The 27,280-nt window shown below is 40.2% G+C and overlaps 1 protein-coding gene across 2 annotated transcripts; it reads right to left on the reverse strand.

The window, feature by feature from the left end:
• Nucleotides 1-3,075: 3,075 nt before the first annotated feature.
• On the reverse strand, nucleotides 3,076-27,280 carry slco2a1 (solute carrier organic anion transporter family, member 2A1). Of its 2 annotated transcripts, XM_008277547.1 has the most exons (15): nucleotides 27,099-27,280; nucleotides 20,781-20,918; nucleotides 18,347-18,509; nucleotides 17,603-17,815; nucleotides 16,589-16,687; nucleotides 16,355-16,494; nucleotides 14,921-14,986; nucleotides 14,437-14,509; nucleotides 14,150-14,314; nucleotides 11,815-12,019; nucleotides 9,929-10,076; nucleotides 5,906-6,069; nucleotides 5,529-5,593; nucleotides 4,636-4,756; nucleotides 3,076-4,545 (listed from the first exon to the last, which is right to left on the reverse strand). In XM_008277547.1, exons 1-15 carry the CDS (start codon nucleotides 27,156-27,158, stop codon nucleotides 4,425-4,427), a joined length of 1,941 nt encoding a protein of 646 aa, XP_008275769.1. In that variant the 5' UTR covers nucleotides 27,159-27,280; the 3' UTR covers nucleotides 3,076-4,424. The 2 variants fall into 2 exon arrangements, with proteins under 2 accessions (XP_008275769.1, XP_008275770.1); XM_008277548.1 differs by lacking the exon at nucleotides 14,921-14,986 and having other exon boundaries at nucleotides 27,099-27,279.

Genomic DNA, 27,280 nt, shown 5'->3' on the forward strand with positions numbered 1-27,280 from the left:
ACTGCAATCTCCTCCTCCAGGCCTGGGAACAGGGGTGGCTGGCACCCGTGGACGCAGTGGAATAATGACATACTGGAGGAGCCATTGGGGAGTGTGTTGTGCGCATACTCCACCCAGGGGATCTGTGCACTCCAGGGGTCGGGTTCTCTGCGGCGATGGACCAGAGGGTGGCTTCCATCTCCTGGTTGAGTCTCTCCGTCTGGCCATTGCTCTGTGGATGGAGCCTGGATGTCAGATTGACTGTGGCCCCAAGTGCTGTACAGAAGGCCTTCCAAACCCTGGAGGTGAACTGGGGCACCCGATCCGAAACTATGTCGACCGGGATGCCATGAGGCTGGAATATGTGGGTTACCAGGAGGTCGGCTGTCTCCCTTGCGATTGGGAGTTTGGGGAGAGGCAGGAAGTGGGTGGCCTTGGAGAACTGGTCTACCACGGACAGGATTACTATGTTGCCATTGGAGGGGGGCAGGCTTGTTACAAAATCCCAGGCAATATGGGACCATGGTCGTCTTGGTATTGGCAGAGGCCTTAGGAGGCCTGCACTAGGCTGGGTGGAGCTCTTATTTCAAACACAGACGGAGCAGGCAGAGATGTACTCCTGGACATCATGCTCCATAGAGGGCCACCAGAACCTTTGACGCAGCACTGAGAGTGTCTGTGAAACCCCTGGGTGGCAGGTGAGCTGGCTGGAGTGAGCCCACTGGAGGACAGCAGAAGAGGTGGTGTCCGGGACAAACAGAGCGTTCTGGGGACCTCCGCCAGGATCTGGTTGTCATTCCTGGGCCTGGCGGACCGTCGACTCAATTTCCAACATCAAGCTGGCCAGAAACTTTGATGGCTGGATGGGTTCTGGCTTGTGGGTGACCTCAACTTTGGTGTGCAGGCAGGACAGAGCATCTGGCTTCAGGGTCTTAGATCCAGGGCGATCGGACAGGGAGAAATTAAACTGACCAAAGAAGAGGGCCCACCTGGCTTGACGTGAGTTGAGACGCTTGGCAGTCTGGATGTACTGAAAGTTCTTGTGGTCCATCCAGACCAGGAATGGCTGTCCACCTCCACGATGACTTGGTGGCTAAGGTCGGGCTGTACCAGGATGGGAGCAGAGGTGAACCAGGCCTTTAGTTCCTGGAAGGCTGCCTCCGCCTCTGGGTTCCAGACAAACCTATTGCTGGTGGAGGTCAGCACTGTGAGGAGGGCAGCGACTTGGCTGTAGTCCTTGATGAAGTGGCGGGAGAAGTTGGCAAACCTGAGGAACTGTTGCAGCTGCTTCCGATCCCCGGGTCGCGGCCACTCCTCCACCACCGTGACCTTGGCTGGGTCCATCCTGATTTCTCCCACAGAGATGATGTACCCCTGAAAGGAGACCATCTGCGCGTGGTACTCGCACTTCTCCGCTTTGATGAAGAGGCGGTTCTGGAGCAGGCACTCCAGGACCTGGTGGACGTGCTGACAGTGCTCCTCCAGGTTGCGGGAGAAAATCAGGATGTCGTTCAGGTAGACGAACACACAGCAGTTCAAGAAGTCCCGGAGCACGTCATTTACCAGGTTTTGGAAGACGGCGGGGGCGTTGGTCAGGCCAAAGGGCATCACGAGGATACTCGTAATGCCCCAGGGGGGTGATAAATGCCATCTTGCATTCGTTCCCCTCTCTGATAAGGACCAGGTGGTAGGCATTCCGGAGGCCGAGCAAATCACAGGGAGTGGGTACTTATTTTTGACTGTGATGTTTAAGCCCTGGAAATCAATGCACAGACAGAGGGACTTGTCCTTCCTTCCCACGAAGACAGAAGATGAGATAGAAGACAAACTACTTCTCTCATTTAGTGTTATTTATTCTGCAATATAATATTTAACTTGATCAAGGATCCATTACGGATTCAGAAAATCACAGTCAGCAAGCTGTTGGTCTGTAATCAACTTCCCCAGAAATGGATGCAGCCTCATGCAAGCATAGACATTTTATTCAGGGTAGTGCAAGGTGATTGGCTACAAAACACAGACACTGAATTTAAATAGTGAAACGTGAATGGCTATCTGGTTGGGGGTGGACAGGCTCCCGAGGACCGGCAGGCATGGTCGCACACCGATAGAGAGGGTGACAGCGGAGAGCCTCAGTGGCAGTTCGGAGTGTCAGTCAGGTGGGGGAAAGCGAGGCGGGACCGGTGCTGGGACCAGGGTGGATGAAACTGAAGCCGACCCGGGGCGGGAGGCGGCCGGACCGAGACCGAGCCAGGACAGAGGTTTGCTGAGCGGAGGCAGAACCGGGGCAGTGCGGTACAGGAAACACAGGTTAGTCACAAGCAGGGCACGAGAGAAACAAGGTGCAAGGGCCTGAAAACTCAACTCCTTGGAGCTGATTACAATCTGGCAGGGAGTGGAGGGTGAAACCAGCTTTTATGGCTGAAGGTGATGCGACCAGCGTGCTGCGCCGCAGCTGCTCGGAGTTACTGCTGATAAGATGATAATTAATGACAGCCGCTGCAGAGAGCGGAACCGGAGACTGAGTGACAACGAGAGAGAGGGACAGAGAGGGAAGTCAGGTGGGGGCAGGCTCAGGGACCGGGAAGGGGGCCCTGACAAGAATCTCTTCTCAGCCATTTATGATCGCTCAGCATACACACATACAGCTAGTAACAAAAAAAAAAAAAAAAAAAAAAAATAACACACTGTACATTATTGTATACATCAGCTAAACTCTGGAAACTCAGTTCATATATTAAATGTGTTTGAACCATGTTATTGGCGACATACAGACAGCAGCACGCTGTCACTGCATGGCAGCCAGTGTAGGTAGCGCAATCCAAGGTGAGGCTCAGCTTGCTGCTGCTTCTCTTCCAAGCATTTGAATGGGAAATTGCAAAAATTTTGAATTTTTAAAAATTAGGAAAATTCATTCTTTATAGTACAAATCACTGGATAAATATAACCATTTAAATTATTTTATCATTCTATTTTTTTTCTTTCCGTGATGGCATCCCCTGACCGCATGTTACTGGTTCAAACATCCACTTAAAAGCAGGACTGAAGATTTCCCAGCAGAACGCTGCACAGAGCTTCACACTGCCTTTGCCTTCCTGTTGTGCATAAAACTTTATTGTTCAGACAAGCCCCCCTTAAGGTTTGGTTTAGTTTACACAGCAAAACAGAAAATACAGACAGAAAAAAAAAAGAAAATAGTCATGTCAGAGAAGGATTGAAGCTTGAATTGCTTATTCGAAGTCCTATTTGAAATTTAACATAAAGCCAATAAACAATCAAACAGCCCAAAGCATCATCTAATATACATATCATATATTTACCATCAGAGATTGAGGTTAATATTATCGTTAGTTATGCAGATCCTGTTTATCAGTGTGTTAATCCTTAGAGAGAAGCTAACAGCTGATACTGATAATATAGCGATTTTGTACATTTTCAAAAGCTGCAAAAAATCTGTAAATTCAAACTTAATGACTGTACCAGCTTTAAGTTCCCATTACATACAGTACACACTGCAAAATACACCTCTAACACTACATTCTGGGGCTACAAGACTATCTAAAAGTCATGAAGATCAAACACCCATCTTCGCTGATATCAATGGCAAAAATTCTGTAACAAACTTGAAGTTAATTGAAATACCATAACCAACTGACGTGATGTAAATGCAGTACATTTGGTCTTGCTCATGTTGCCATGTTAGCTATCCAGCCTTGGAGAAACAGACAATGACAGAAAAGAATAAAAGACTTAATGCTGACTTGATTAATTGCAATCTGTCTTTTTTTAAAATTATCCAGTGAGGCTTACACTTACACGCCGCTCAATAACCACACCAGCAGATAGCATAATGTATGTTAATTTATTTCATTCTGTTTATGAGCAACAGTGTATGTACTTGATATCTGGAAATTCATTAGAATTGCATTTAAAATGTTACATATGATTGTATATAAAATCAGTATTGCAGTTATCACAGATGTCTCAGTGTATGAGACAAACATCTAAAAAAATAAACTTAAATATTAAGCTATACAGTAAACTAGTTACAAAACATGTTCCCATAAACAGAAACCTGCACAGAATCCTAGTTTTTAAGAACATGACATGTATGCAAAACGTATAGCTGTCTGAGCATCAGTCAGGGTCTCATCACCGTCTTGGAAGCATGTAAAATGTTCAGGTACAACATGATGTGTTTTAGCTCTTTCAACTTGTAATGCCATACTGAGTTATTCCAATCATTAGCCTAAAATGCATCCAAAACATTTTGGAAAACAGATATCCTGACTCCGCCCAGTGCCAGGTAGGGAAGTAAAATGAGGTCAGCGTAGGCTCGTCTTGACAATGGATTCCTCCCACTGACGCAGCCTTGCTCAGCACGCTCATTTTCAAAATGTTTGAAAGCTCCGAGAGGCTCGGATCACCAGGGAGTCCCTGCAGGATCACAGCAGTCCTTCGGGCCTCTTTTCCAGACTGTACTCCTGGGTCCGCTGCACCTTCCAGCCCAGCATCATTAGCAGGATGATGCCCATGACCTTAAAACCCACTTGTAAGCCCAAGTACCTGCAGGGGTCAGATAAGTGATTAACAAAAGGCTGTGATGTACTGCGGATATAGAGTGTGGTATGTATTCAGAGTGATAAATGTTCTAACCGGTTCCTCAAGAAGTTGTTGTCGTAGTAACCACAACTAAACTTCTTTCCACACACACGTTTCCACCAGATACATGATGTGTCGATGGCCATTCCATAGAGAGCGGGGGCAGGCAGCCAGGCTGAGAAGGAAACACAGATCATGTTTGTGCAGATCAAATTCATATTTTCTCATTTACAGTTAAGCCAGAACCATTAAAAAGAAATCCAGCTTTTGCTTAACAGAAACCTACAAGCAGAGGTATGAATGGACCTAAATATCAACATACTTATTAATTTGAATGAAAAGTATGTTTAAAAACATTTTCTAATTTTTTTGTTGCGTTTAAAAGTTGCACTACATCCCTGTGAGATAGGAAGCAGTCTCAGTTCACAAGCAAAATGACTTATGGTGCATTTGAATTTACTGGAAATCAACGAAGTTGGACACCCAAAACTGAAAATTGCTTAGTGCAACATCACTTAAATGTCAAATCATTCTTGATTCCATTCATTCCTGCTTCACTATTGGGAATATACATTCACTGTGGAAGTACTTTTTTTTTTTTTTTACAATGTCACCTTAAATTGTAAATGAAAATGTAAACAAGGCCTATTTACAAAGATTTTTAATTTTAATTTAATTTTAATTTTTAATAAGCATGATGGAATATAACATGATGATGACGAGTTTAAAAAAAGTTAGTGCACACGTTATTTGTTCTTTTATATATTTATACACTGCTTATTTATAGGATTATGTGCTTCATACAGTCTTTTTAATGTATTCAATACCAATAATTGGGAATTTTTTTGATTTGTGGGCAGCACTAGGCAGTTTATTATAAACAAGAGTATTATTAATACAATAGTTTGTTTTCTATTTCAACATCGGACCAAACACACATGACTTACCTAATAATCTCATGAGTAAAAACTGGATTCCTATAGCAAATGACTTCTCTTCAGAGGGAACAGACCTGAAATGAACAGGAACAGGGATGAGAAGAGAAAAGTCTACATTTTCTGTTGTTACTATATTGCATCAAACACTTGTACAATCTAAATTATTAGCTCTCATAGATTAAGGGCATTGGGAATCAAAGTAACTTGACTTTTTGTGGACTTAAAAAAGAGCCAAGAAGAGACTGCTAAATACAAGCTGTAGTAATAGTTGCAGAGGAGAACAAGTAGCCTTTATCATACAATCTATTAGGGCCATATTTGTAATTTTGAGCTTATTCTGAACATATAACAAATGAATATGTGACTTTACGGTCGTCCCTCCTTACCTGAGCACCATCATGTACATGGGATTGTGAGTGAGGCAGGCGATCAGTGCTGCTAGAGAGATGACGAGTATGACGGGGAGAAGAAAATGAGTGCAGTTGTTTGGACATGGAGCTGGGTGGGCGTGACTCTGACTCCCTGATATGCACCTGCAGTTGGTATACATCTGCATCCAGAAAGAAGATAAAGAAGAAATCTATGTAAAACACTGAAAGGTTTAGTTTTAACAGTATTATTGACTTTCTTGCTGAAATGAGGAGACTAATGCTACTCTCATGTTTGCATGAAGCTGTACTTATCAGCCGGTCAGCTTAGCTTAGCATAAAGATTAAGCTAAGAGCATGGGCATGCCAACTGTCTTCTTGCTCTAGGTTCACTTTAAGTGTATTTACAGAAGTGTGGTATCAAACGTCTCATCACATTTTCAGCAATGTCCAACTATGTAAAACTACTCAGTAAAGAATCTAAAGGGAAAAAAGTCATCCCATATAATTATTCAGTGAGAACATGTGCATTTATGTGCTAAAACTGGTCGACCACATATAGTTAAAACCTCATGGTAACACTTTTCAACAACAGATATCTCAAAATGCAGAAAAAAAAGACAAAAATTGTACCATCATTTTTCGTAAAGAGGGAAAACTGACATGATATTAATTTTGAATTTGGCCAGTCTGTATGTATCTCAATGCAAATTTAAATAAAAGATTGACTAAACTGTGTTTGCAGATGTTTTGACACTTTATTGTTTTTTTAATATTGAAAAAAAAAAAATACAGAAAAACAACTTGTGGACATGTGAATCCACGTGAAATAGAAAATAATCATCTTCTGATTTCAGAGTATTAATCCACTGAGCTCATTGTAGCCTGTACGGTCTGTGTTTGTGCTTCGTTGTTACCCAGTGGGCTTTACATGCTGAGTCAAACTGACTAACACACTATTAGGAGTCACACAATCCACCTACGGGAAGATTATTCACAAGTCGTGATGTCTGAACACTGATAGTTTGTCCCTTTTTAAAACACCTCCAATACTCTCTGTGACTAATAAGCATCGATTTGGTTCTTTCCCACCACTGCCGACCGCTTGCTCAGAGGGAGTCCAAAGGCTACTTTGGATTGTTGGATTCTCTGTTTAAATTTGTAAGGTTTATACCTTACTATGTCAAGTGCTATGTGAAGACATATGTTGTAAACTGCGCTATATAAATAAAATGGAACTGAAAAAAAATGGAATTAAATAAGACTCATCAGTGCTCTAGTATGTAATATGTTGTTATTTCAAAGAACATGTATTAATTGATTAAAGTTGTAAGCAGTGGGCTCTCGCACTTCCGCACATTGGGGTTGTGGCAGAAATGTGCTCCGTGCAAAGTGACAATCACCTTACCGTAACCCTAACCACGTTTGCGGTTAATACGGTCAACCGGCTAATAATGGCAAATACAAGTGTGAAATGTGTCCTTTCCCGTTGCCAAAAGGTGGCGCTGTGACTGTGAATGGATAATGGCATGAGAATGTTATCAGAGCAGGCCTCTGAGCCAACATGTAAAGTTTGAGGCAGAGTGCAGCATGCAGAGGGCAGGTAGACAGCACTTACTCTTTCATGGCAAAGCATCAAAGTTCAGAGGGCCACCACGGACATACCGTTTGACGAAAACTCACAATTTTTGGCATGAGTCATCATCAATGTCTAAAGGCTCACATCACCACATTTGAGGTCAATACTGTCGACCAGCTAATGATAGCACATGAAAGTGTAAAACATGTTCTTTCCCAAGGCCAGCAGGTGGCGCGATGACTGTGAATGGATACAGGTATATGAGTTTCATCAGGGCAGGACTGTGATCAAGTATGTAAAGTTTGAGACAGATTGAAGAATGTACAGGGTCGTTACACATGCTTCCTTTTTGATGGCAAATCATCACAATTCAGAAGGCCGCCATAGCCACGCCCTTCAACGAAATGCAAAGCTTTTAATAAATTTCAGTCTTCCAGTCCTGTAGTTTGTGCTGGCTAAATTTCAGGTGTGTGCAACATTCCCCCTAGGAGGAGATAGATTTTGAAAATGACAGAAATCACAAAAAAATTTAACAGTTATTTAAAAATGGCGGACTTCCTGTTGAGTTTACCATATGGGTCCAAGAGGCTTTTTTGTGTGTCCTGATGCGTTACATATGCCTACCAAATTTTGTAGATGAGGGTTAAACGTACTGCGGGTAATAATAGATGAATTGTTGTAGGGGGCGCTATAGAGCCATTTTGCCAGACAAGCATAGACTGTTTGTCGTTGAGTCGATAGTGACTTGTATGCCAATTTTGGTGAGTTTATGAGCATTCCAAAGCTGTCAAAAAGTCCTTTCCATGTTCCATGTGGTGATGTGAGCCAACAGCGTTGCTTGAAAACGCAAAAGCTTCCCACTGTACCATCGTCAACGTGGGAAGACTTAGCTGACCAATTTCAAGGATGCTATCACAAAGTTTGGTGCAATGGCGCATGCAAGTGTAATGGTCAAACTTTCTGTTACCAATAGGTGGCACTATGACTATGAGTCAATTTTACAGTGTGGATGTCTTCAGACATGGATTCTTGTCAATGCTATGTAACTTGGGTCAGAACCCATCATGTGCAGCTGAGATATAAACATTTAAGTGGTCATGGCGACACATTGAAATTCACCGCGCTGTCATAGACACGCCGTTTGACGTAAAGGCACAATTTTCTCCACAAGTTGTCATCAACTTGTCAAAACTTATATCACCACATTTTAAGTGAATACGGTCAAGTATTCAAGGTCTTTTATTGGTCACAAACACAGTTATACATGGTATAACGCGCAGTGAAATGCATTGGAGACAATAAGATGTCAAAGTGGAAAACAAGACCAGCAGGTGGCGCTATGTCTGTGAATGGATATTGGCATATGGATGTGATCAGGGCAGCACTCTGATCAAACATGGAAAGTTTGAGGAAGATTGGAGCATGTACAGGGTAGTTAGACAGCACTTCCTTTTTGGTGGTGAATCATCAAATTTCAGGGGACCGCCAAGGCCACACCCTTTGACTTTTGCAGAAGATTTTGATAACTTTTCATCATTCGGGCCTTTTGTATGTATAGGCCAAATATTAGGTGTCTTGGAGTTATCCCCTATGAGGAGATAGCTCTTCAATATAAATAAAAATAAGCAAAAATCTCACAAACTGATCAAAATGGCGTTTTGCCCGTCGTAGATTGTAGGGGGCACTATGGAGCCTTTTGAGACACACATTTACAAGTCCCATAAAATATAAATTTTTTTGCCGGTCCTGATGTGTGTGCAAATTTTCATGAGTTTTTGAGCATGTTTACGCCCTGACAAATGCGTTTGTTTTGTGCGGAGAATAATAATTCCTTGCAATACAATAGGGTCCTACGCACTGTCAGTGCTCGGGCCCTAAATATGGAACATAGTCTAAACACTGGGGCATCAAACTGAGACATCTAAAAGTGCCTTCAAGGCAGAAGTCACTTCCCGTTTCATGTCTAAAAAATCCAAGGATTTATCAGGAGAAAAGAGGACTCCCTGAAGAGCAGATTTCTCTCAATGCATGTTTGATGGCATTTCATTTGCAGTATGCATTCCCTGCAGTGCTCTGCTCCTAACTACACTGGTAAAGGTTAATTATACTCTTACAGTATACAGATCCTGTGCTGGGACAGAAACCAAATGCTTCTTCTTTTGTCCACCACTGAGAAAATTATAGAAGAAAATCGTTGAAGTTTGGAATGTTTATGGCAATCTTACATGACTACTCTGCATTTTCACTGATTACTGTTGATGACTTATTGTAAGATACGATTTTAGCATTGAAAAAGAAAGTGAAGTGTTTTATATATATATATATATATATATATATATATATAGAGAGAGAGAGAGAGAGAGAGAGAGAGAGAGACACTCACCACAAGCACATACATACACAACAGTCTAACCTGCAAGTATTTAGGAAACCATGCATAAACACTATGAGGAGTCACTGACCTGAACCCTGTAGGTGTTGTTGGGGTCTTTGGTAAAGTTGGTGCAGCCTGCATGGCAGGGCGAAATGTACTCGATACCATCAGAGCCGCACACAGGGTGGAAGGCATTGACAGGACAGGAGCAATTTGAATAGCATTTGGATACAGACCTGTGGAGGGCAGAGAGAGACAGGGTTACACAAAAAACAAGTAGCTGGGACGACAATGATAAATTAACCCTGCAAAGACCAACCAAAAACAAAAAGCGCTAAAATTAAATTTTTTAGTAGCAGAAACTGTAAAACTGATAGGGTCAGCAGATTGTTCATTTTCTGACAGTCTTTGAACATATTCTGTGATCTTTAACCAAATTCAGTAAAAAGCAACAAATTCTGCAATGCATGGCACAACTGGGAGGCCATCAGTGACTCAGCTGTAACAAACATCTACGTGACCAAAATTCAGCTGAACTCGGTTGAACTGCAGGCTGTGTTGACACAGAGCAGACAGGAGACAAAGTTTTAAGTATGGAAAAAATTCTGAATCTAAGAAGGTAAAAATCTACTAGTATAGTATGTGGAGTCAACATTTTTTTTCAAGTACTGGTAACACCTGTGAGCGATTGGAAAAATGTTGTACATCTTGATTTCAGGTTTTTACAATTTTTGTAAAAACAAACTAAAAAACCAAACAAACTCAAAGATATTCAACTTTCATTTTCTTTGTGGCATTACACATTTGTACTATTGAGCTATTTCTACTTCTAGTCATGGTTGTAACATTTCCAGAGGTGAAGGACTTTATATTACAGTGAAAAATAAACCTAAAGTGAGTAAAAATGTGACAGGAGTAAAGACACGCCCAACAGTTTAACCTCTGGGGCTCAAAGGGTTAAACACTGTATAGTTATGAGCTGGAGGCATTGTGAACGGCCGCATTAGAATCAGACAGTATCCAACAGTCCTTTCAGCAAGTGTATAAGCTGTTTAGTGAGACTTTCACGTTGTGCTGCATTTTTTATTTGGGGAATTTTCTGTCCAGCACAGCTATGAATAACTTTTCATGGTTTTGCATCCATCTGTCTGTTTTCCCCCATTGACCCAGACAATGGCCATGGTGGCAGCAGGCTAAGCAGGTATTCCAGATGTCTCTTTTCCCAGCAACATTTTCTAGTTACTCTTTGGGGATCCTATGACGAGCCCAGGCCAGAAGAAATATGTAACCCCTGCACTGAGGTCTACCCTGGGGTCTCCTCCTAGTTGGATGTGTCTGCAAAACCTCTCAAGAAAGGTGTTCAAGAGGCCTCCTAATCAGGTACTCAAAACCACCTCCGCTGGCACAAACAAGCAGTGACTCTACTCTGAGCTCCCTTTGCGTGTCTCAGCTCCTAACCATATCGCTGAGGTTGAGCCCAGCCAGATCCTGACATACTTAAACTCCTTCGCTTGAGGCAGCGACTCACCCACAACCCAGAGGAAGCATGCAGATTTGCATGTTGAAAGGTAAGCTCTGCCTACTGTAGCCCAATAGTTAGACCCATTTAACCAATAATTTACATATTCTTGCAGTAAGAGCATAATATATACAGAATATACTATTATATTTTTCCATGTTTGTGAAAGAACAGTCTAAAATTGCTGTCATAACTACCATGAATTGAATAAATTTGTAAGAAGTGGCCCAAAAATATTACAAAAACACATCAACTGACTTTTAAAATATCAATGAAGTTGTGAGGAAATTTTGGCCTTTAAGGTGTTTTTGAGACTGGAAGCTCCTTGACTTTGTTGTATTTGAACATAAAGTATTGTGTTGGAATAAGACTTAAACAGCAAAACTCAACCTCCACATGTTCACTCAAACATAATCATAAGGAACTGCTATGTAAATCTTGCTCTCCTCACTCACCCATACTGTCTGATCTGGTAATGATTGACCTCCGAGACTTTCTGCGTGGGACAGCCCATGAAGAAAAGAGGGATGCAGAGGAGGGTGGAGATGGTCAGCATGACCACCGAGAAACGGGGGATGATCTTCAGAGAGAGAGCTGCCTTTTTCATAATGACCCCGCCGAGCAGCATCCCCACAGCCACTGCTGGCAGATTCACAGCACCTGGGAACCACAAACCATTCCATTATCTCCAGAAAGATGGCATTTAATGACAACTAAAAATGTCAAAAAAATTTTAAACATTGTGTAATATTTGACTGATTACACACATGTATTTTTAGTTCTTAAATTAACGTGAATAGAATTGTCTGGGTCATCTGAAAATAAATGCAATGGAGCAGAAGGTGCTTATTTGCCTAAAATAACAAGAAGAACCCCAAACAACATTTTCATCTCAGGAAAGACAGCAGCTCAATCAGAGTTCACTCTTTGGAAAGTAGCCATAATGGAAGTGGACCGACACACTCCAGAGCATCCATTCAATGATTTTAACACACTGTTTCATTTCACCTCTGGAGTTCATAAAATGGCTTGACACACACCATACGGTACATTAAGACTTGAATTATTTAACAGCTGACACCACGGTTCCTACACACTGCCCATCCAAAATTCCACACCTTTTCAGACTTCTCCTTAGATTTTTCAGTCCATATTTGACATTTGAGTGAAAACAGCCACAGATGTTATATTCTGACTATGTCTGCTGTTATGCTGCCAAATATTGTCAAGAAGATTGGAGCTCTCTGTATCATATCTCATACAAATCAGTAAACACCAGACCTAGACTAGTTCAAGGCACAATACTTTATTCAAGCTGCAACAACATCTTGGCTCAAAGTGGACCAGGGTTGTCTATACTTTGGTTATTTTTTCTTATTAGAGTAAATTCATATTATGATATTACTGTTCCCTCATATTTTTTAGTGTCTATAAATAGGAAACAAAATGAGTTACATTTTCATAGCATTTGTAAAGTCATGTTTATTCACTGTGTTCATGGACATGACAATGAATGCAGCCATAGAGTTATTGTTTGATTACACAGAAAAGATTTCTTCAAAAAGAAAAGAAAAAAATCACTGCGTAACTCAAATGCTAAAACATGCTTAATATTGTTTATTTGTGATGCTACAAGTACATAGACTTCAATGATTTTTCTGCAGTTTCTTTTGAAATAATTTGATTGTTGATATCCAGACTTGGTGCAATTTCAATTTAATTCAATTCAAATAACTTTATTTATCCCCTAAGGGCAATTCAAAAGCTCACTAAGTATTTATTGTTTAATGTTGTTTTCCGTACACTTCTCTTTGAATCTGCACTTTGTAACCCTGTTTTGAAAAGTGCTATATAAATAAAGTTTATTATTATTATTATTACTATTATTTAATATAAAGACATACAAATAATAATAATATAATAATAATAATAATATAAAAACATAACATTAAAAAACCAAACAAACCATTTAAAAAAAAAAAAAAAAAAAAAGATAATTTGAGTTAAGATGATTTAAAAAAAGATGATTTGAGATACTTATTTGTTTAAAATGTAGCTTTTTCTGTGTTTTTGGCTTTTTAGTTGTTTGGTAATTGCAAATGCAATTATAGGTCTCGAACCTTTATGACAGGGTGAAGATACTCAAAAACTCTGTTTGCAGTGTAGATGTGAACCTGTTTACCCATGCAGGTAATCCTTGGCTATATTCAGGAACAGAAGTGTTAAGATTAGTCCAGACATGTGATCCCCTTCTTCTGTGCACTATTGTTGGTAACTTACTTGAGTCCCAGAACTTTTGTTTTAGTCTTCTACTGGCCAACATGGTTCTAAGGTTATATCGCCACCTATTGTTTGGCTTTTGAAAGAGTTTTATTTGTGTTTTTGGGCTTTCTTGTGCACATATATGTTTTTAGTGAACAAAGGAAGGAAAATCATTTTCAAAAAAGTAGATTGGCTGTAGAGGCAGCTCTGCATAGGAGTGTACACTCCATAACACACGACTTCTTACGATGCTTTCAACAGCATCAAGCTCGCTCTGGCTGGTGCTCTCTTACACAGCGACCAGCATTTTGGCTGCACTGGCTGTCTGCTCCAAACACCATTAAAAACACTCTGCCTGTCAATTTATTTTTTCAACTTCAGAATTTTATATTTCAAAACACAGAATAGCAGCATAAGCCTGGAAACGCAAACACATATTGCGTCGGAGCTCTGTGACACTGATCATGAGGATTTTGCTGAAAAAGCAACAGTGACAGATGTTTACATTCATACTCCTACAGTACCTACCTACTAGCAGGCTGCTGTAGGCGGGCGAGGCACTGTATTGTCGCTCCAGAAACTTGTTAAGGAATGTAGCCAGACCTGCAATCACTGAGGAGAAGCAGCACTGAGCCAGGACCAGCATCAGGAAGAGAGGGCTCAGCAGGAGGTGGACAAACATCCTGGGAAACACTGATCAGACACAGACACACTGATTAGTACACTGAAAACACACTCTCCTTTTTTTAATCCGTTACTGAACAACCTAAAACTGAATCCAAAAGCCCTTTGCAGTCTAAGTATGATACACTCACTTTTCAGGAAATCCAGTAAAGAGATATCCGGCTTCTTGAAGTCATCACTCGAGTCAGTCTCACTTCCAATCACCTGGAAAATAATATGGACAAGCTGTTACAAGTAGAAACAGGAAAAGGCTTAATTCCAGCTTACATTTAGCTAAATTCAGTGTGCAATGAATATAGAACCATTTATGTGATACACTTGTACCAATTCAAATAGTACAGGACAGTGTGTGGAGGATCTGAAAGGTTCATATCAGCCACATTTTTACAATTCTTCTTTAAGGAACACTTCAATGTTTCTTTGCTACATTGTCCTACAATATGCCCCTCTCTCTGTATACTGCATTCATGTGTCATTAGAACATTACAGTGAGCTGACAGCTTTGTGCTGCAGCTGCACAGTGTTCGAAATCCCCCAAACAACACCCTAATGGAAGATTTCTGTGAGTTTTTGTCTCTCAGGAGAATTCTTTTTTTTATATATATATTAAAATACCTGCTCTTGTAGTTTGAATGGACTGCCGGCGGGAAATTGCTGATGTACATTAGCAGTCACAATGCACTAAAATATATAAAACACATTGTATTAATACAAGTTCATTCAACACTATTTACCTTATATTACATACAGTTTCCTGCCAATGCAGTTTATCTTAAAAGTGCAGTGCATGACTGACTGTTTTATGTTATTTTGCTTTGTATGTTTTTAGATTTTAAGGATCAATTTAACCAAAATTTTGTTTCTTTTCATACTAAAGGACTCTTTTCTTAGCAGGGGGTGCAATTTTCTAGTAACTGAGAGGAACAAATATCAGGGACAATGTGGTGTTATTTTGAAAAGGCCTAAGATTTGTATCAATGTGGTCTAAAACGGAGGCATTTAAATTCTTATCAGTTACATACTTTTACAAGGTCAAGTCCCAGTCAAAGCTGGGAGAGTTAAAATGTGGTTTCACAGGAAAGAGGAGGATGTAATCCCTTTACAGTAACTGGCTTTATCTTATCTATGATTAACAGAAGAATCCACAAATTGGTGTGTCAAAGTTGAAATGTGCTCCCTGACATATTGTCGCAAAACTATTTGTAAATGTGTATGGAGAGTTGTGTGTCTGTATCTCAATCTGTGTGTCTCTAGTGAAATTTGTGAATGTGTAAAAAGATTTGTCAATGCGTAAGCCATCGTGAAAGTTTTTGCTCAGCGACCCACAGACTCAGCAAATTTAACTTGTTCACATATACCAGACAATGTCAGTGCCCTCAAAGACTCTGAGGGATAGCGCCACCTGATGGTTTGCAGGCGGCATAACTATTGAGGTACAGAGTGGTGCGCAGCCAGAATAAACGAGCCTGTGAGCCTGAACTCAGGGCATAGAAACCCTGAAGTTACAGATACAAATCTCTCAGGACAGAAGTGTAGCATGGCATGTGTAAAAAGACAGCCAATAGTGAGGCGTGCTTGACTTGTAACTGGTGATTTGGCTGTATTTCCAGCACCTCTAGCCAAATACTTTGACTTTTCATCTATTAATATCTTTGTATGCATTGACAAATCTTTTGACACATCGACAAATCTTTTACAAATGTTTTTACACATTCACAAATCTCACTACAGACACACAGATTGAGATACACAACTCTCCATACACATTTACAAATAGTTTTGCTACAATAATACCCTCACAGACAAAGTCATTATAATGTTGATTTGAAAATGCTGTTATGAACTTGCAATGTTTGCATGAAACCAGTAGGTGTCAGTAAAACCTGAGACAAACACTGCCGTTGAAGAGTCTTGTCACGCTGGAATCTTACAATAACAAATTTCTAGAACAATAAACCATAAACTATCTCTATATAGTCCACAACATGCATTAAATAACTTATACACATGGCTATCCTGTACTAAAGATTGTGCAAGATTGAGACTTACATTGTCTTCTGATGGCATTGTGCGCGGGAAGAAGAAGTAGGGGATGGAGGTAAGAGTCAGGCAGCCAGTGGTGATGAGCAGGCCCATCCACCAGGCACCGACCCAGCGGGGGTCACCCTGCCTCAGCTCCAGTTCGGCTCCTGCAGAACATTCAGTCACCAGACACAATCATGAAGCATTTTCCACCTGATTTAAACACTGACTTTGGGCTGCCCTTAAAGAACGAATCATTACCTAGACCAGTTCTGTCCACGTCCACGTAGATGCGCAGCATGACGGAACCCAGCAGGTAGCCAACGACAGGCCCGAACACAGAGACAGCAAACAGGATGGCTGTGAATGATAAGAGCAGCTGTGAGGCAGAGTTTGTGATGTACTGTTGGTCTGTCTAGTAAATTTCCAGTCAAATTGTGACCTCGGACTTAGTCTATATCAGATACATTATGATCTTTGTGAAAAATCATGTATGTAGGCTGATTTAGTTTTCTATGCAAAACCACTAAAACTACCACTAAAATCCATCTATAACTCGGTTCTTCAAGTTTCAGCATCTCAAAATATATGACTATCAAAAACACAGATTCAAATATCAAGTAGTCTGAGTCACCTTTTTATCTTGTTGAAACTTGGTGAAAAGCTGATTATCAACCACAACTAAAGTTAATTATGCAACTCATGCTAATGTTGACAAAAACCAATGCTTGTATTGACAACTCAAACTGCTCTGATGACTTCAGAGATGACGGCAGTGACGGACAGCATATTAATAAGTGAAAATCTCAGATAAAATCAGGTTTCTATCTGCTGCTTGCTGAACGTCTTAGATGCTAACTCTATCAATGATAATGTTAGAGTGGGTCATAACTTATCTAATGCCGCAGACAAACTGAATTGAGCTCTCTAGACAAGAGGCAATTGTTAATTTAGCAAAAGAACAGCAGAAATAGATAGGCAGACGCGATTTTAGTAAAACTTTATGAAATGTCAGTAAATACAAGGATGTGGATAAAGATTTTTGCATCTACAACAAAAATATGTTGTGGTACTTTGTACCTCCCATCAGTAGTTAGCAACATATTGTGTTATTAAACAAGGTAAAATTAAACTGCCTACTTTTCTTAACAAAACCACTGCTTTCTATTTTTCAACTCAGATTGCAGTCAAAAAAATCTCAAGGTTGCATCACACTAATGTTAATGTCCCTTCATGTAAACTAATCAATTTTTTTCTGAACTCCAGGTCAGTCACCTATGTAGAGAGGGGAGTTCCCAGGTCCAGCAAAATCATCTATGTAGGAAATCCCAAAGGGCTGGATGGGCACCGAGCCCACACCGAAGAGCAGCTGGGCGCTGGCCATGAGCAGCCACAGGTTGTTGGTGTCGGTCAGACGTCTGCTTTCATCGCGGCCACAAGACTCTGTGTTGCTGGAGTTGCCCTGCAGAGTGCAAATGTCGTGGCGATCTGGTTCACAGCAGGTGGTCACATGCAAACAGAAGGAAAGCGGGGAAAAAAAAACAGAGCGTGATTGTTAATGACAGGTCAGTGGATGTAGATGTCCCACTTGTTTAATTTCCTGGAGCTTCTCTGACCCTCCACTGACACTATGCACTGTGCCAAGATACTCTGTCTGGAGGCAGAATGAGCGGAGGAAGCGGGAGAATGTTATTGCAAATTAAACGCCTGGAGGTAATTCTAATCTTCTTAGCTTTCAGCGAGTGCTCAGAGATTATGAATTTTCTTTTGATTTATTCAAAAGTTCAACCGGAGAGCACCAGCAAGAACACAGTGAGCTGAACAGCAGAGACTTGTTTTACTCCTGCTGGGTGTGATGGAGTCTGTACTGAGAAGATGCTTAGTTTTAAAGCCTCATGAACTGCTTACATGCACATACATATGCGTACATTTGTGAGTCGCCTGCTCTGGACGGACTGACATTGGTGCCAATGGAGACAAGAGAAGAAATGCAGTCTTGTAGTTATGGCTTTGTCTTACTGTGTAACACGGAGTCGTATTCGTAGGGCTGAGACAGGAAGTGAGGTAAGGTCAGGATCATGGCACTGACCGCCATTAGCAGTCCACCAATCCCAATGATGCGAGGACGATGAACCCGATTCCCAAAGTAGCTCACGAACACGATCAGCACGCTGTTACTGATCTGAGAGAAAAGACACACGATTCAAAGAGACGCCAAAGAAAGCACGTCAGTCATTTAATCTTAAATCATTACATTTTTAGAGAACTTTCTGCTAGACCATCTCTGATTTGCATGAAATGTTAATGACATAAAAAAAATTCATATTTCTTTAAAGACATTAGTGAAATTTTAGCTTAAAATATCAAATACTGGGCTGCAAGCTGGGTCAGTGGTTAGCACCATTGCCTCGCAGCAAGAAGGTTGCCGGTTCACGTCCCAGTGAGGACACCTGGGATCTTTCTGTGTGGAGTTTGCATGTTCTCCCCGTGCAGCGTGGGTTCTCTCCGAGTTTTCTGGCTTCCTCCCACAAGGTCCAAAATCATGTTGAGGTTAATTGGTGATTCTAAATTGTCCGTAGGTGTGAATGTGAGTGTGCTTGGTTGTCTGTCTCTAAGTGTAGCCCTGTGATAGACTGGTGACCTGTCCAGGGTGTCCCCTGCCTTCGCCCTAAGTCAGCTGGGATAGGTTCCAGCACCCCCGGGACCCTAGTGAGAATTAAGCGCTGTATAGATAATGGATGGATGGATGGATGAATATCAAATACTTTCCGAGATACAATATTTTTTTTTGCACATTGAAATTTGAGGCCATGTTTCAAGACAAAACCCGGAATTTTTCACTGTTATTTCGCATTGTGCCATTGATTCAGAATCCGCAATGGACAGACAGATTCAACACTCTAGACCAAATATTTCACATCAAAAGTTATTCTTCACGTTTGTTTTTTTAGTTTTTTTAGGATGACAACAAGTAACGACATACTGTTCAGAAAACACCACTAGTTGACTTCAATCAAGGGCATTATCAATGTTTTTGTTAACGTGAGCTCAAAGATGAGACTTTAAATAATGGCTTAAACTTTTCTGTCATATTTTAATATTGCAGATTCGGAATCAATGACATGATGAGAAATAACAGTAAACATTTCAGGGTTTTATCTTTTAAAGTTCTTGAGATATTGTGATCCAAACATAGCCTCAAATTTCAATGTGCAAAAACACGTTCTGAGAGGGGGTTGACCTGTAATTTAAAAAATAAAAACTAAAAATCTCACAAAGTATTTGTTATATCAAGTTAAAATTTCACAGACACCGTTTTAGGTATCTATTGTGTATGATTTAAAAAAAACAAGGAAAACAAAAACAACTTTCAAGAAAATCAGAGATGTTCAAGAAAGCCCCTGGTGGTATGAGCTGAAATAACACATGTTCTCTCGGTAGGACAGTTTTCAAATGAACAGTTTCACACTTAATGCATAAAGTTGGACGTCTTTCCAACACTGCTAGTAAACTCTCATAACTAAACATTGAAGTGGCCAGGGTTGCAGTCAATTAAACTTAGCCACAATTCAGAACTAATGTTAAAAAAAAGGTATTAAATGTGGAGCTTAAAGCAGCAATACATGATCTTTTAGCACAGTAGAAACAAGCTGTAAACACTAATATATAAGCACCGTCTCAGTTGATTGGCTAGCATAGCAAATAGTGCTTTAGAAACAGTGATGGCATTCATATAGAGTCGCCATTTCTGGTTAAATGTTAACTCTTCTTTCTGCTACGTTTTCCTTACCACCATCTCATTTCTCCGTCTCACTAACTACAGTCTGAGTAGGGCTGCAACTAACAATTTTCCCTGTTGATTGATCTGTCGGTTGTTTTGTCAATTGACTGATCGTTTGGTCTATAAAATCTCAGAAAATGGTCAAATATGCTGATCAAATGAGCCCAAGGTAATGTCCTTAAATGTCTTGTCACCAACTCAAAAATATTCAGTTTACCATGATAGAGAAACAACAGAACACACAAAAATATATATTTAAGAAGCTGGAATCACATAACTTTGAGTCAAAATTAAAATATTCTGTTTTCAAGAAATATAACCAAAAACAAAAAGACAACAAATGTCAACATGGTATCATTAGTGACATGAATGTTTGACAAATGGATAACATTAATGTGCATGATGCCTCTAAAGCCCACTAAAGCATTTTTTTTTTTTTTTTAAAAAGCGTCATCTTCCTCAGCAGCACGTACAGAACATTCTTTCATCATTCATGAACTCTGTGTCTGTAACAAAACTGTTCCAAAAAAAAAGGTCCCACTTGAAATATCAGGAAGTGTGATTTTGATATGGTGCCTGTACTTCAATTCCTCCATTGTCATTTGTATCCTTGAAATAAGTCACGACCTAACACTGTGTGAAGGCATGTTGTTGCTGTTGTTGGCTTCCCACCTCGTTGAGAGAGGAAATGGTTCCCGAGGAGTAGCTACTGAGGCCATAGCGTCTCTCGATTGTGGTGATGGTGCTCTTGAAGTAGGCGCTGTACAGCAGCTGAGAGAACTGCAGGAGGCCGTGGCACAGGACGAACAGCTGTGACAGAAAGGAAAGGATGAGTCTCCGAATTATGTGCTTGAAAATGTGTGAAAAGCTGCAGGTAGAGGGGAGAGAAATCTGAAATGGTGATGGATTCAGAACTAAAATAGGTTGAGGTCATGAATGTCAAGTGTCTTCTGTGGCATTTTCAGCAGCAGGAGACATTTGAGTGCCCTCATAAAATGGCAAAACAGACACAAAATCTGAAAAAAAAAAAAATCCTCCAGAGGTTTAAACTGTTCGCTGGAACAGACAGCAATTCAGAGGAATCACATTGTCGACCCATATGTGTCCGCTGTTTCAGGAAAAGCGTCTTCCCTTCTGAACAGAAACTAGGCTATTCCAGTGATTGCACACACAGCTGTCCTGACTACATGATTTCACTTGAAGAATCAGACTCAGACCTAATGGTGTGAAGAACTGGGACTCCCCAGCAGTCACTGAAGAAACCCGTCTTCAACTCAACAGCCTCAGTCTGAGAAAACTTTCCAATACTTTCAGTAAAAGAAAGAAAAAAAAAAGTAATAACACAAAAGGGGGGAAAAAAATAAAGTTTATGACCTGAAAGTGTATGAGTATTACCTAGAATGTAGGGAAGCTCATGATGCTAAATGACCATATTATTATATAGATCACTGGATCATTGTTAGATGTCAGTTTCTTATGTTCTGTATCTAAAATCTTTAACTGCACAGTAATGAGGATCTAAGTTACAAGTTGAGTTTCAAGCCAAAGCAATAAAATAAAGAATCAAATTTCAAGTCAGGGTACTGAATGTGCACAAATCATGTTTTCAGGGGAGCTCATGTCTGTAGTTAACAGAATGGTTTGGACATACAAAACTCTAACAGCCAACTTAAGGCCTCTAAAGCTCACCAGAAAGTCAATGCACTAAGCAAGTAAATATTGTGCACACAAACCCATTTAAAAGTAGCAACTTGTTTTTAAATTCAAGTTTTTACAAGAATAAAATTGAGAAAATGAGATATAACATGTTTGTTTGCTTTAGAGGTTCTGTAGAAGTTGTCATCTTTGGACAGACCCAGGGGGGCTGTTTCACCTTTCCAGCTGTTGTGCTAAGCCACGATAGCAATCTTTTGGCAGTAGCTTTATAAAATCATCTAAGTATGCAATCCCAAATGGCTGAATGGGCAGCAAGCCCACAACGAAGAGCAGCTGAACTTTGGACATCACCGTGGTATTGATGTGCAAGAAAGCATATCTCCCAAAATGAGCTGAGCTGCAGGTCTTTTCTAAATTTCGTCAAATCAAGGGCAAAGTCAAGTTAGTTTGACTCGAGTTCACGCCTCAGAGCAAGCGGCAGAAATTTTGAAGGACACAGTTGTAAGGTAGGAATATCTACATGTTCAACTTAAATGAAGCATTTGAGAAATAGTGGTGCATTTGAGCAAAGCAATAATTTATCAGGTGTTCCAAGAAGCTACACAGCCTGTTTCCAAAAGAGAAATGAAATATGGGATTCAGTAATGACGTTTTGGAATCATTCTCAGCCAATCACTAAGCTCCTAGTGACACTGTACAGCATGTTTCTTCATTTAATTGCATGATTTGTCTCTTGGACTTTTCTCTTTACACCCAGAACTGTGTAGAGATCAAAGTTGCCCACTGGACGCACTCCCAGTGATCTGGAAGAGGAGCCATTCGCTTGTCTGTGTGTCAGGAGGCTTTCACAGAAACTGTATGAGGGTTTAATCGCTCGGGAGGCCATGAATGCCACGATGACGCTGAAGATACGTGTTGAGATTAAGAGTGTATCTGCTGTGAAAACACTGATAAATCCAGGCTTTCAGCCTGTTTACCAGTTGCCAGGTCGGCCGAGGAAGAATAAACTATGCATTCGCCTCAGAACAGTTAATGCTCCTATTAAAACTTGGCTTTCTGGTTTGTTAGCACACACAATAGATGCTTTTACACTGTTGCTAATATTTCATCCTCATTTTCTACGACACAGGCTTCAATTATCTAAATGGTTCAACAGGACCTATTTGCTCAGGCCGGCAAAGAATTGCTTTGTTTGAGATTTCGATCAAAAGTTTCAAATCATGCACTTTAGCCTTTAAAGAACTTGGATTTATAACAATATCATGTTTCAGAGACAACTCTTTGGCTCCCTGACAGTTTGGCTTTAAGGATGGAAACACATCATAATAAAATACAAAAGTTCTCTGAGCCTGGGAAATGGCAAAAACTAAGTTTTCTGCACATGATCAACATTCAATGAATCAATATGTATGCAAAATAAAGCAAGTCAGTTTCTTCTGATGAAACCATGTTAGATTATTTTAAAACCCTTTAATGACATTTATATGGTATTATAACGCAAACTGTAGAAAGGAAAAGCTGCAGTGCAGCTCACTCAAAAGGATGTCATCTATGCACAGTAATACGAGTAACTTAAGCTGATGCTGAAGGTGATGTTTGGAAGCAGGAAATCTGGTCTCACAAAGGTGGATTCTCTGTGCATTATGTACATATTTATCCTTTTCGAACACTCTCAGCTCCATCTGTCTGGAGCTTATTGTCCCAGCCTTCAGTCGTGCTGCGAGGGGAAGAATTGAGGGAAGTTCACGCTTGAATTTCCAGTTCTTTTATTTTAGGGACACGTGTTGTGGCTCTGTCGCTGGAAATTCATTTTATCTTGTTTTTTTATTGTGTTCTTTAAAAAATGTTTGACCCACTTTGTCAAAAAAAAAAAAAAGAAATAAAGGAAAAGTTACATGTATCAAGTCTCCCAGGATACTTGAAAGAAACTATAACCACAAGATCACCTCCCTGTATTGTGAAACAAACATGAAACAGGTTTGCTACACAATAGCGTTGTGAACAAAGGATCAGTGTCACAGATTTACAGCTGAAGTTGGTCAGTTTGGAATTTGCACATATTCTCTTTCTTGCACAGACTAAGATGAGAAGATTGATATCACTCTTATATCTGTCTGTTAAATATAAAACCAGGAGATGGTTAACTTAGCTTTGCGTGAAGACTAAAAACAAAAGGAAGCAGTCCAGTTTTGGTTTGTAACCAACCATCAAACAGCACCTCCAAGGCTTGTTTTTTAATGCAGTGTATCACATGATCTGAAGTTTGAACCATAATAAAAAAGTGACATCCTAGAGTCTGTGACACACAATTTGAAACTTCCGAATGTCTGCTCCTGGTAAATAAATAGCCAAGAACACAACCTCAACAAAACCACAACCTGTTGATACACTAACTTAAAGGGAAAAAGTATTCAGATCCTTTATTTCAGTACAAGTAGCAGCATTGTAAAAATAATCCAAGTCCTGCATGAAAAATCCTACTTCAGTGTCAGTATACAAATGTTAGCAGCAAAATGTAGCTAAAGTAATAAAGTAAAAGCACTAGTTTGGTCCTTCTGTTTGATATATCATTATATCCGCCATCATTAGATTAATACTAGTGAAGCATCAGTGTTTCAGTAGTATGTTACTGTAGTAGCTGCTGCAGGCTTAAACTACTTTATATCCAGTTTTATATACATGGACAGCAGATAAAATTGAAGGCTCATCACCAGATCAATGGCAGAGAAGAAACAACGTTCTGATGCATAAATCTGTTTGCAGTTTTTGGAATTTTTCTCTAATCTTTGATTTTTGCAGAGATTTGGCTCACTGGCACATTTATTAAAATATAGTCCTCCATATCCAGATCTAGCCATATCTCTGAATGATCTATGATCTAACCCTCATTATTAATCTGCTTTAGTGGGGAAAGAAGCTCTGGCTTGTTTGTATTTCTTTCAATCAATCACAGTCGATTTGCAGGGTGAATTTTGTACATTTTGCACCGAGCTAGGCTGGTTGTTTACATCGGACTGTAGCTTCATATTGAGCAGAAAGATATAAAAGTGGTGCCAATCGTCTCATCTAACTCCCGGCAGCGCAACCACAGCCGTGAGTCAGACATGAGCCACGTGCGCTGGTGCAGCAAAGTGTGAAGCCTTCAAACATTTCATGTTCAGGATGTAAACATTATGTGCCCCCAAGCAAAAACTTGGCTCTGACACTAACAGAGATATCCTGAAAGGCAATCTGATGGTGCAACCTGAGCGTAGATGAGGTGTAGTTTACCGTAGATAAAAAAAAAAAACAGCACGTCCTGATGAAACTGAGCAAATACTCAGCAAAGCGCTGTACAGCATGTACCAGTGTCAAGAGAAGATGGATGGATAGAACTGCTCCCTGTGAAACCATTGTTGACCAGCTGGCTCTCCTGAGCGTAGAGGGATTTGCTTTTGCTCAACAGGAGGCCAAAAATAATCAAGAGTTCTGGCATTATAGTTGACACAACCAAATGTAAAGGGCATTCCACTGTGCTGGTGCAAGAATGACTTAGAAGTAGTTGTCTAACTAATTTCCTGCTGCTTATTCTGAGTTACTCCCATTATCCAAATATATCATGACACAGTTTGAACTTCAGGTGCATTCCCATCGTGTCGTCTAAAGTTCACGGTGAACTCTCAAAGTGAATGATGAGCTGCAGGACGAACCTCACCGTCCTCCACCCACTGTATTTGCACATCTTGGTTTCGACAGAGTCACGGTTTAAAGCAAAGACTTAAAATGATAAACAAGGGCAGATCTGCAGTAGCTGGACCCACCGCAGGCGGTGTGAAGGTAAACACTCAGAAGATTTCTAATTCAAATAAACCTACGTCTTCTGCAAGAGGCATCTTTTACCGTCCCCTTAGAGCTTACAGAATCTATTAGTCATGCTTCATTCACACAATGAAGAAGACAAGTCACTTCTCGCTGAGTTTTGAAAGCAGCCACCGAAGTGCAACATGAAGTTTTGCCTCATGATTACTCACAGCCCTGGAACAAACTGTCTCTCTCCTATTATTGCCTTACAGTGAAGAACAAGAGCTCCTCCTGGCACGTAGTGAGGCTAAATTGTAACTCTGGACCAGACTTTTAACATCGGAGCCAGAGGTGCAGAAATAAAACAAAACTGGAAGTGGATGCAGTTAGCAAACACCGACTGAATGAAGTCATCAGTGATGGAAAAAACAAAGCTGTCAACACTTTCCTACACTGAAATTAATCCAAAGCAGAATAAAATCTGTAAAGCTGCAAAGATTAGTCAATTTATGGATTAGTTGATGACAGAAAATTAATCGGCAACTGTTTTGATAAGTAATTAAAGCAAAAATAAATAAATAAATAATCCCAGGTTCAAGACTCTTGTGGAAATTTGTTGCTTTCCTTGTTTTTAAAAAAAAAATTTTTTAATGAAAGCTGATTGATTTTTGAAGACATGTAATTTTAACTGCTGCTCTTGATCACTGATTGGACATTTGTGAGCAATTTTCTGATTACAGACCTCAACAAGAAAACAATCAGCAGATTACAACCTATGCTTTACTACTATAATATAACTTTTTATGAATGAATTTTAAAATAATTTCATAAGTGGTAAACACAGCAAACAGTGTTATTATAAATTGTGTGTGTGTGTGTGTGTGTGTGTGTGTATAAATTCTATTAAAACATGTTCAATAATAGAGTGGTCAAATAACTGCAGACATAGTAAATATATATATATATATTTAAATCTCACTATTATTGTTTGGCTTTTATTAACTGATACTAATCGTTAAGACTTGTTAGAAATAATTTTATCTCGTTACACCTAAGGTATTGGTTCTTACCTCACTACATGATTTTACTGCAAAGCACTTGTAACTTTGCTTTTGAAAAGTGCAACACAAATAAAGCACATTATCAATACTATGAACATATTTCTTTGAACTTTGGGTTACTTAAAAATGCTCACAAACTTCAAGCAGATCAGTATATGTGCTTTCACATGGAGCAAAATATGCCTTTAATATCAGATTTAAAGTAGTTCTAACAGAGATATGAAGCACAACACCTCCACAATAATACTGAGAGCTTGTTTATCTAAGGTGAAGCTGTTTTCTCTTCCCAGGGGACAGAACACTCAGGTTTTCTCAGGTTCTCGGAAGGAAAGATGTGAAGTGACTTGTCTGTTTGGTACAACTTTAACCATACCTGTGTAAACTTATGCAATCAACTAAAAATAAATCCAGTTCAGGTAGTTACATAAACAATGCTGCAGGTTAAAACAAGACGTTTCCCTGCAGCAGCAGCAGCAGCAGCACTGGCTCCTACCTTAATGCTGCAGCTCAGAGTCCTCGGTTTCTTCATGTCTTTGGAGGAGTGTAGGTCCATGAGTGGAGCTCCGGGGTGTCCAGGTGTGCCGACCGTGCGCTCCGTGCCTCAGCTGCGTGCGGGTCTTCCTCCCGATGAGCCGCAGCGCCGTTTTTATGGCCGCCGGTGATGTAATTGGACTC

This window comes from Stegastes partitus, unplaced genomic scaffold (assembly GCF_000690725.1).
Source record: "Stegastes partitus isolate 25-593 unplaced genomic scaffold, Stegastes_partitus-1.0.2 Scaffold100, whole genome shotgun sequence".
NCBI lineage: Eukaryota > Metazoa > Chordata > Actinopteri > Pomacentridae > Stegastes > Stegastes partitus.

What these genes read in the sequence shown, in the direction of transcription:
- slco2a1 (XM_008277547.1), bottom strand. Translation starts at nt 27,158, where the DNA reads ATGGACCTACACTCCTCCAAAGACATGAAGAAACCGAGGACTCTGAGC. An exon ending in ATACGACTCCGTGTTACACA is followed by an intron (nt 17,816 to 18,346) that starts GTAAGACAAAGC and finishes GCTGTGAACCAG; the next exon opens with ATCGCCACGACATTTGCACT. An exon ending in TTTACTCATGAGATTATTAG is followed by an intron (nt 4,757 to 5,528) that starts GTAAGTCATGTG and finishes TTTCCTTCTCAG; the next exon opens with CCTGGCTGCCTGCCCCCGCT.